This window comes from Solenopsis invicta, chromosome 1 (genome assembly GCF_016802725.1).
Source record: "Solenopsis invicta isolate M01_SB chromosome 1, UNIL_Sinv_3.0, whole genome shotgun sequence".
NCBI lineage: Eukaryota > Metazoa > Arthropoda > Insecta > Hymenoptera > Formicidae > Solenopsis > Solenopsis invicta.
The window spans coordinates 32,609,169-32,619,452 of record NC_052664.1 but is presented as its reverse complement, the minus strand read 5'-3'; the positions used below and the strand labels follow the sequence as shown (position 1 = coordinate 32,619,452).

At 34.8% G+C, this 10,284-nt stretch overlaps 2 protein-coding genes across 4 annotated transcripts; both read right to left on the bottom strand.

The window, feature by feature from the left end:
• Nucleotides 1-722: 722 nt before the first annotated feature.
• Nucleotides 723-3,002, bottom strand: LOC105198680 (transport and Golgi organization protein 11). Of its 2 annotated transcripts, XM_026134452.2 has the most exons (6): nt 2,883-2,961; nt 2,746-2,759; nt 2,094-2,321; nt 1,886-1,980; nt 1,676-1,824; nt 723-1,597 (listed from the first exon to the last, which is right to left on the bottom strand). In XM_026134452.2, exons 1-6 carry the CDS (start codon nt 2,909-2,911, stop codon nt 1,390-1,392), a joined length of 723 nt encoding a protein of 240 aa, XP_025990237.1. In that variant the 5' UTR covers nt 2,912-2,961; the 3' UTR covers nt 723-1,389. The 2 variants fall into 2 exon arrangements, with proteins under 2 accessions (XP_025990237.1, XP_011163793.1); XM_011165491.3 differs by lacking the exon at nt 2,746-2,759 and having other exon boundaries at nt 726-1,597; nt 2,883-3,002.
• Nucleotides 3,003-3,228: 226 nt separating this feature from the next.
• Nucleotides 3,229-5,146, bottom strand: LOC105198678. 2 transcript variants are annotated; one of them, XM_039453253.1, is made up of 3 exons: nt 4,635-5,146; nt 4,394-4,514; nt 3,229-4,268 (listed from the first exon to the last, which is right to left on the bottom strand). In XM_039453253.1, the coding sequence occupies exons 1-3, from the start codon at nt 4,643-4,645 to the stop codon at nt 4,023-4,025; spliced, it is 378 nt and encodes a 125-aa protein (XP_039309187.1). In that variant the 5' UTR covers nt 4,646-5,146; the 3' UTR covers nt 3,229-4,022. The 2 variants fall into 2 exon arrangements, with proteins under 2 accessions (XP_039309187.1, XP_011163792.2); XM_011165490.3 differs by having other exon boundaries at nt 3,231-4,268; nt 4,703-5,126.
• Nucleotides 5,147-10,284: the final 5,138 nt, after the last annotated feature.

Here is a 10,284-nt window from a genome sequence, read left to right as displayed (position 1 = left end):
AAACAACTTAAAAATCACAAATTGCACAAATTGTTAAAGTCTTAAATCTGTTGTGAAATTTCAAACGGCAAAAATATTAATTTTCAAAAATAGACCAAGACCGGTATTCAATCGATTTTTATATTTAAGATTATCTTAAATTTCATCTTAAGATGTCATCAATCAATCAGAAATTCGTATTAACATTTTAAGTTATTAACTATACTTAACACAGTCTTGAAATAAGAATCGACTGTGAATACCGGCTTATGTCTTAGGAAAATATCCTTAAAGATAAAACAAAATGGCACAAATCAAAATGTAAACTGTGCAATATTTCAAGTTTTATTCTTTTTCATCCTTTTGTATTTTAGTTGAATTGTAGGAAAATGTGCTAAACAATGATTTCTGTTAGTAATCAACAATCACAGCAAAATTGGTCACGCACAACAATGCATTTCAATTAAATTGTTTAAAATTTCTTATAAAGCTGTAAGAAATTTTTACACTAATAATATAATAAAAAAAAATTTGTGAAGTTAGATTAACACACATCTTTATTACATTTTTTGAAAGCAATTTTCTATAAGTAATCTAAATGAGAAAAAATATGAGATATAAAAATAAAGTTAAATATAATTTTTTTGTCACAAGGAAAGTTTTCATGCAGACTCGTGATATTTTATAAGTACAGATCACTCCTAATTACACAATTTTATACAATGTACATTTGTAACATTATAAAATTTTGATAATAATAACTTTATTGATCTCATTAGTCACATTATATGATTGAGACAAGATTACAATTCTAACTGCTATGGCCACAAGGAGAAAACAATCAGTAAGAAACAAATAATACTACTTAATGTATATAGTTTTCATAATATCGCACAAAAAAATGAATCGTTTCTAAGACAGTCGTTATAATACTGAGAAAGAAAATTGAAATACTCAGTTCGACAAATTTAATATGTGCGATTATTATTTGATATATTCATGAAAATTAAACCCAGTTTATTCATTCCCCAAATGTTGTGTGTGTGTATATATATATATATATACATATATATACACAAATTAATAATAACATATAGATATTGTCAAATCTAAGAATACATACATGTCTTTTAAAGTTAAGCAAGATTTAATATGGTAAGATGATGGATGGTTACACTTGTCATCTGTCTTTTTCCGATTGTACGACAGAAACGCTCTCGAAGGTATGTAATCATATCCATATAACACTTAATCTCTGGTGATTGATCATACGAGACTGTGATAAAGTCTTTGGTTATACTTTCTTACAGCAAGAATAGCTCAAGATGCTAGTTTAAAACATTTTTTGTTATAAAGAAATAAATATTCCATTTCTTTCATCTCTCTTGTTCCTTTTTCGATAAATTTCTTTTAGTTTCTAGTTATCCAGGAGAAAGCTTTTAAAATAAAGTACGCTATGGTCGCGATATACAGAAGCTTGTCCCTCTGCTGACGATGTAGCATATCTAATTCGAGTGCCATCACTCTGCGGTTTAATTTACCTACTTGACGACGTAAGTGCTGAACTTCCTCACTAGGTGGCAAAGACACGTCGAGAGCATTAAAGGGTGTTTGTTCTCTGTAAAAGTACAGTACCAAATTAAAGATAAAATATTCTGCAAAAGATTCCATTCTAGTCCCATCAACAGTTCTGTACCTTGTATGTCTTGTTATCTGCGTTTCTGCATTATATGTTTTAGGAACTATATCCATTGGTTTTACAACTTCATTGTCACGTTCAGGAGGATCATCTTCATCCACTGCTGGGAAATAGTGATTGTCCAAAGTCAAAATTCTCGGAGGTGTCTGTTAAAGATAAATATTTGATGACAAACTTGTCCATCTACAACTTTATTTAACATATTACCTGTACTCTGACTATAGCGGGCTCAGTGCGCATTACAGCATTCTCTAAAACAATCTCTGGTGGTGGTGCCTTGGTGCCAACATGTTGCTCTTGTCCTGCAATGAATAAATTTTTATAAGACTATTGCATAAAAGAGTAAGTGCAGTGAGATATTTCTGTAACAAATACAAAATAGTTTAGTTCATTTATATGAAAAATGAAGCCTTACCAACAACAAGAATTCTTTCTGGCACATGCATTTCAAGTTTCTCCATACCAGATATTTGACTCCACGTGGCTCTATTCGTAACAGCAATGTCCTCGTTAGGATAATCTCCGTTTACACGAATGCTCTTGGGAACTTGCATTCGTGTGTTGATATCCACAGAGTCATAAAAGTTGTCTATTTCTCCATTAAAATGCGTTGGACTGTGCGTCTTTGACATTATAACTGAAACTGTATTTTCATTATGGATATCAATCACTATATAAAATCCATGTGTAATATATTACAAAAATACAAAAGGGTTATGTCACTTTGACGTTAAAAAATCTTTATAACACAAAAAGTAATGCACAAAACAAGCGTGTTTTTCAGTTAGGACATAATGCAATGTACAAAGCGGTGAATCATATCGTGACAATAACGTATAATGACGAGTCAACGGTCTTACTGACACGACCTTTATCTCAATTTACAAAAGAACAGTGTTCTTATCAAACGAACCACTCAAGAGCAACAAAGCAATATTTTCTTGTCAATAATACATATTACACAGACACAATCGACTGGAATCAGTGTTTCATGTAACATTTCTCTCAATTTTTTTATCACTCATTCATCCATAGTAAGAGTTAGATATATGGTTAGGAGTCATTACCGAGGCTCAGGTCGCTGCGAAATCATCCAGAATTACGTTATCATCCGCAAAACGATCGTGAATGAATGCAGATTATTAGCAAATAACCGACAAATGTTGTTACGCGAGCATTTCACTGTAAAAAAGAGAATATTTACCCTCTTGTACTCCGGGGTTCGTTAGACATAAAACCTCAACTCTCTGAAGTTCGTTATGAATTTGACGGATTGAAATTTAAGCACGCAGTACCATGAAGCACGACGTAGAGTGGTACACCACTCTCGCCGGATATCCAGCGCTAACGAAATAAACGCGCGAAAAACAAACATCGTTTCAATTTCAATATCAATTTCTAGTTTCTGCAATATCGAGTTTATATTAAGTCAAGACAAATTAATGATATAATAAAAAAGAAAAAAGAATCATTAAATATATTTCCAATATGTTATTTATTACAATCAAATCGCAATTTCCATACAAAATTGTTTAAATTTTTCATTTTTTTTTAATTTTTTACTGAGCTATAACATCCATTGCAGTTTTGAAAAATTTTATTAATTAATAACAAACAAAATACTTGGCAATGATTAATTACTGTATTAATGATCAATATATTAGTACAAAAATAAAATATATGCAAATGAAATTCTAACAATTTTATATATATATTTTGTAGTTAAAAAAAAAAAAATATATATATATATCATTTGGAAGCGTTAAATACAGCATCGCAATGCAGTATTGCGACATTCTGTTTGGTGATACAAATATTTCAATGTATAAGCATTACTTACATATTTGATAAATGCACAAGTATTTTGTGATGAAAAAGAATCTTTACTAAGATTCATTATTTCGTATCATATTAATAACAAAATAATAATTATAGATAATATAATCAACAAAAATATAGTAAAAGCAATAATAAATATTAACAATCTAGGTTTTATATTCTCTTAACTTGAGAAATAAAATAGATAATTTTCTCTTGCATCTATATCTACTGTACAACAATCGTTTAAGTAATCATAGAAATACAATTGTTACAGGTGCAAAAAAATTAAGATCCTCCTGATTTGATGTTGTAATTACTTTGATTTTAGAGGAATGTCACAAGTAATTAATAATTACGTAGATAATAACAAATAATTAGCAATATAAATGAGACAAAATATATTTACTATATAAAGCTAAATAAATTTGATTGAACCTTGATTGTAATATTCTGCTTCCAAATTTTCGACTCATGTAAACAATATCAAGTTAAACTGTACTTGTTATCGCATTTGTACCTTTTTTTATGAATAAAACATTGTTCCTACAATTATACCACCAACAATAACACCTGCTATTGTGCTTGAGAGGAAAGACATTGGTAATAAACAGACAATTTCTTTCATGGCTTGTTCAATCTCTGGTAACAAACATCTTTTTCTAAATTTTGGCAGAGAGCTCTTCTCTGAAAATTCTTCGCAAGTTCTCTGATTTATAAAACTTGCAGACTTGTGTACACACGATGTACATAGTCCTGATGGATCATGAACCTACAAAATAACATTTCATTTGTTTTACAAATAAATCAGAGTCAGTATGTTGTATGATCCTGATAATATTGCATTTTGTAATCAAATATCAATCTTAATCTAATCCTGCAGAAACAATTATATACCTCAGCAATAATTCTATTGTATAGTTTACTTGGTTGACTCAAACGACCCATATATGATGCAAGTGGCCTGCGAGGTTTTGGTTGACATGGAATAATACTGATAGAATATCTAGGCCTGTAACTATAATAGAGTGATTGTTACATGGTGTACCATGGTGTTAGCATGGTGTACGAAACGGAAAAAAATTCAATCGCCCAACTAGTCAAGCTAAATTTATGTAATACAGGATTTTTTGCATACTCTGTTACCATTTATCATCCAGTAAAATTATAAATTTCGGGGAGCTTCAAGTAACGGAGCAGTGATACCTTGGATAATATACTCTATTCTTCATTTTGCGAACTGGAAAGCCTTCTCCATTCCTTCTATTGATAAATGAAATCTCGTTAAAGGTATTTAGTTCCTCGCGAGCAGCCATTGGATTGCGCGAATTTTCAAACTGTGCGATATACTACGTTACAGGATCTCTTTCACCAATCTTCGTTTAGCTAACCAACCTGAACCAACCGGTTAGCCCATTAGAATTGATCAATCGTATTTGTCATTTCATACAACAGACAATGCGATTGGTCAATTCTCTTTTTGTTCGAGATCTTGGATCGATTATCGATTTCTACCGCATTGTGGATCGTTTAAAGGTCCTTACACAATAATACGAGAGAATAGCGATAGTGATAGAGAATAAACACAGATTATTGATTTCACAGCCTTTGATTGATTCTTAAACATTTTTTGCAGTTTCCAATTGGTTGAACATTTCTATCGCTAATTTTGATAGGCTTTCTACAATAAGCTATTAGTCGGTATCATAAGTCATAAGCCATAAGAATTGATCAATCACAGTTGAATATTCTCTTCACATTTGATTATGATTGGTCAATTATGATACCGACTAATAACTTATTGTAGAAAGCCTATTATTGCTATTTCTCTTCTATCGTAATTAATGTTTTCGCCAGCTCGTTAAGTAAAAACGACAAATGCGATTGGTCAATTCCGATAGACTAATCAGCAATTAAGTTAATCGGCGTTGGTGAAAGTGGCCTTTAAGGTTCTTGCATTGTGCAAGAACCTTAAGAGTTGGCAAAAACATTAATTACGATAGAGATGATCGCTTCTCGCTTTTACATATCACGTTTTTTTAAATCGTTTTTAAGCGCAATGCGTAATTAGCAATCATGCAAGGTTTATAATGCAAATAGTTGCGTTATGACGCTGCGACAGACTAATTAAAAGAAGAAATTATATGATTTTCAATTTTTCTCTGATTGGTTCATCGCAGCGTTTAAACGACGTCATAACAACTGCTGAGCTGCGTGCTGCGTTCCACTCAGTTCCACTGCGTTTGCTGCGTTTAGAATGAACGTCTAAGGCCCAGTTTCACAACTTTGGGTTTAACCCGAGTTTAGTTGAACTACCGTCAAGTTTAACGCCACGGTTAAACTTCTATCGCGTTTCACAACCAGATTTTAACTCTAGGTTACGTAAACCTATAATCTATGCGAAGAAACTTCAACAGACTTATCTTTCTTCTAGAACAAGTAGTGTGATTGGTTGTTACCAAAAAGTAGGGAATGAGATATTACAGGTTCTATACACCAAGGCAAAAAATAATGAACAAATTTAAAAGTTTTAAAGTTTTCTTCTTACATGTTTTCAAATCAGTTTGAACTAAACAATTAAATTCAATTGTTACTGTAAAAATTTACACTTTATTAAGTACATTAAACATTGGAACACTAATTAGAAAAAAATTTCTCATAAAATAAAGAACAACAGATTAGAATAAAAGACAAAATTGAGTTTTGAAAAAAATAAATAAATCTAAAAGACAGCCACTCGAAATAAAAAAAAACTGTTCTTTGGAAAAACACATATATGGTCATCGTAATCATAGTATGTAATCTATAAGTACTAATTTAATAATATTACAAAACTATTTTTACTGTTCTGTTTTATGAGAAATTTTTTCTTTGATTTCTCTTAAGACTGCAGTAACAGATTCCTTGGTTAAGCGAAATCGAGCATAAAAATCAATGTCATCAAATTCTTCAAAATATGACGGTCGTCTTCTAATTATTCTCGGGCGTCGATTTATTATTTGCACAAAATCTTCATCGTCAGATGACGATAACATATATTCCAGAGCCATATCTTGCAACATAACCTTTTTACAATTTCGTGGAGATATCAGCCATGAAGTACAATACTCGAAAGATTATTGAAAGCAGTGGCGCTGCAGTATTAAACCTCGGTTATCTACTTTAAACGCCCGAATTTCGCCGTTCAACTTTAACCGCAGTTTAACAACGTTAACCGAGGTTTAAGACAGTTGTGGAACACAATATTTACCGTAAACCAAGTTTAAAGGTTTAAACTCCGGTTAAACTAAGTTGTGAAACTGGCCCTAAGGGCCACTTTCACTAACGCCGATTAACTTAAGCCTGCCGCAGACGATACGTTTTTTCTTACTGGATTTCTAACTGGATTTTCTTACTTGCTACCGTACGGGCAATGGTACTGGCAGTGCTACTGGCCGTGGCTTCACACGGTGTGAGTTTTTGTACGGGCTGAGCAACTGATAGCGTTTTTCATTGAGAAAACTAGTGCGCACTGAATGTGCACTTGCTGCAGGTAATTGGGCGTTTCCGTTGGCACCGTCATCGAGCCAACCGAAACGTCCAATTGCCAGCGGCGAGTGCACACTCAGTGCGCACTAGTTTTCCCAATGAAAAACGCTATGAAATTTGTTTCATAGAAGCGGCACGCTTAAATATGGATGAGATAGATGAGATGGATGAAATTATTGCAACAGTTGTACATTGTCGTAAAATTGCTATTGTATTATTTTTAATTATTGAAAAATTGCGACAACAAAATAAATATCGCCGACGTTTATGGAGTCGACAGCCAATACATTCTTTAATGCCTTACTTTTACTGTGCTTATTATGGTAATTTGGTGTGTTTATCGCATATAAACTTGGTTCCTATTAGTAGGCCTCTATTAAACATAAAATACTTTTTTTGGACTATTTTGAAGTCTTTTCATTTTTGCACGACGTCATGTTTGCGAAGTGAATTCACGTTTGAATTTTGACAGCACTTCGACAGTATAACCCAGTATAACCTAGAGTCCCTAGAAGTAGAGAGTCTGGACATCTCGGGGTTCCACGTGATTGGATGCACGTGATTGTGCACCTAAAATGGCAGCACCAATACGGATCCCTGTTTATTCTTCTTTAGCCAATGCGATAACAGCATACAACACGTTCAAGTGCACACAATGATAAACATTCCGTTTGTTTTCTGTTCCTGAACTCTCTAAATAAGTGTACACTTAAAATGAAATAAATAGATGTTTCAAAGTTAGCGAAAGCAAGAAGGAACGTTCCAGTGCAGTCTAGTGCAGGAACAGAAAACAAGCCTATAGACACACATAAAGCTCACGTACATACACTGACATATTCATCACCGACATTTTAGGGGCAGATGTCAAGGGGGTCAATCATGAAACTTTTTCCCTAAGGCGAAAACGTGAAAAGTGAAAAATTTCTCCATTAACTTCAATGGTAAAGATTTTCACTTTTCACGTTTCCGCTATAGGGAAAAAATTTCATGATCGACCCCCAGACTCTCTACTTCTAGGGACTCTAGTATAACCTATACAGACTGCGTCCTGATTGGCTTTCACAATAAACCAGTATAGAATCACGTAAGAAAAATAGGATATGATCTATTACGAAAATCCAGTACGCGAGCCAGTAGCGTAGCCCGTAAGCTACCCATTTCCAGTACGGGAGCACGTAAGACTGCCAGTATAGGAGCAATCTCGTAAGATAAAACGTATCGTCTGCGGCAGGCTTTAATCGCTGATTAGTCTATCGGATTTGACCAATCGCATTTGTCGTTTTTACTTAACGACAAATACGATTGGTCAATTCCGATAGACTGATCAGCGATTAAGTTAATCGGCGTTGGTCAAGTGGCACCACATTATTCTATCCTTGTTTAGCATTCGGTAAACAACAAAGATGCAACATCAGGGGCCCTATTCCTGAAATCATGCGATTAATTTTCGTATACGAAAATGGCAAAATAACCAATGGGAGAATATCATTGAATAATTCTATTGGTTATTCTGCACTTTTTCAAGAATAGAGACCCTGGGACTCTGTTCTTGAAAACATGCGAATAAAGCCTGCCGCAGACGATACGTTTTTTCTTACGGGATTGCTTACGTGCTCCTATACTGGCAGTCTTACGTGCTCCCGTACTGGAAATGGGTAGCTTACGGGCTGCGCTACTGGCTCGCGTACTGGATTTTCGTAATATATCATGTCCTATTTTTCTTACGTGATTCTGTACTGGTTTATGGTGAAAGCCAATCAGGACGCAGTCTATATAGGTTATACTGGGTTATACCAGATTATACTGTCGAAGTGTTGTCAAAGTTCAAACGTGAATTCACTTCGCAAACATGACGTCGTGCAAAAATGAAAAGACTTCAAAATAGTCCAAAAAAAGTATTTTATGTTTAATAGAGGCCTACTAATAGGAACCATGTTTATATGCGATAAACACACCAAATTACCATAATAAGCACAGTAAAAGTGAGGCATTAAAGAATGTATTGACTGTCGACTCCATAAACGTCGGCGATATTTATTTTGTTGTCGCAATTTTTCAATAATTAAAAATAATGCAATAGCAATTTTACGACAATGTACAACTGTTGCAATAATTTCATCCATCTCATCTATCTCATCCATATTTAAGCGTGCCGCTTCTATGAAACAAATTTCAGTTGCTCAGCCCGTACGAAAACTCGCACCGTGTGAAGCCACGGCCAGTAGCACTGCCAGTACCATTGCCCGTACGGTAGCAAGTAAGAAAATCCAGTTAGAAATCCAGTAAGAAAAAACGTATCGTCTGCGGCAGGCTTAATTTTCGTATACGAAAATGACAGAATAGCCAATGAAATTATTCACTGTTATTCTCTCATTGGTTATTTTGCCATTTTTGTATACGATTAAAAATTAATCGCATGATTTCAAGAATAGGGCCCCAGTAGCGGAATTCTGTAACTCCTTAGCGACAATTCGGTATCGTTACAGCGTCGTTGCGCAGATATTATACATGGTAGAAAAGCTGCGCGACGACACGTAACGATATCCCTAGCTGTCGTTAAGAGTTACAGAATACAGCCCCAGGGGCCGTATTCTGTAACTCTTATGCCTCGTGCCCACAGGACGCGGCAAGACTTGCCGCGCGGCAGAAGTTGGCTGAGGAATATTTCGATGGCCAATCAACGTCTCGTTCGCCTGGATGTAATTTCCGCCTCGCGGCAAAAGTTGGATCGAGTTCAACTTCATGATTGGCTACCATGCCAACTTCCGCCGCGCGGCAAGTCTTGCCGCGTCCTGTGGGCACGAGTCATTAGGGTCAATGCACACAGGACGCGTCAACGCGTTACGCGTGGCGGATAGCCAATCATTCTTTTGCTTTCTTATTTCTTTCCATAAAAGCGAAAAAATGATTGGCTACCTCGCCACGCGTAACGCGTTGACGCGTATTGTGTGCATTGAGCATTAACGACAGCTAGGGATATCGTTACGTGTCGTCGCGCAGCTTTTCTACCATGTATGGCTGTGTTCCGTTTTTACTGGCAGTACTGAAAATTTATAGTTCACGTCACATATACTATACATTTTCAGTACTGGCAGTTAATATCGGAACACAACCTATAATATCTGCGCAACAACGCTGTAACGATACCGAATTGTCGCTAAGGAGTTACAGAATTCCGCTACAGGGGCGCATCCGGACGTTCATTCTGAATGCACCTTTTGTTGTATCGGGAAATATACGCGATATTTCTCGAATCGAAT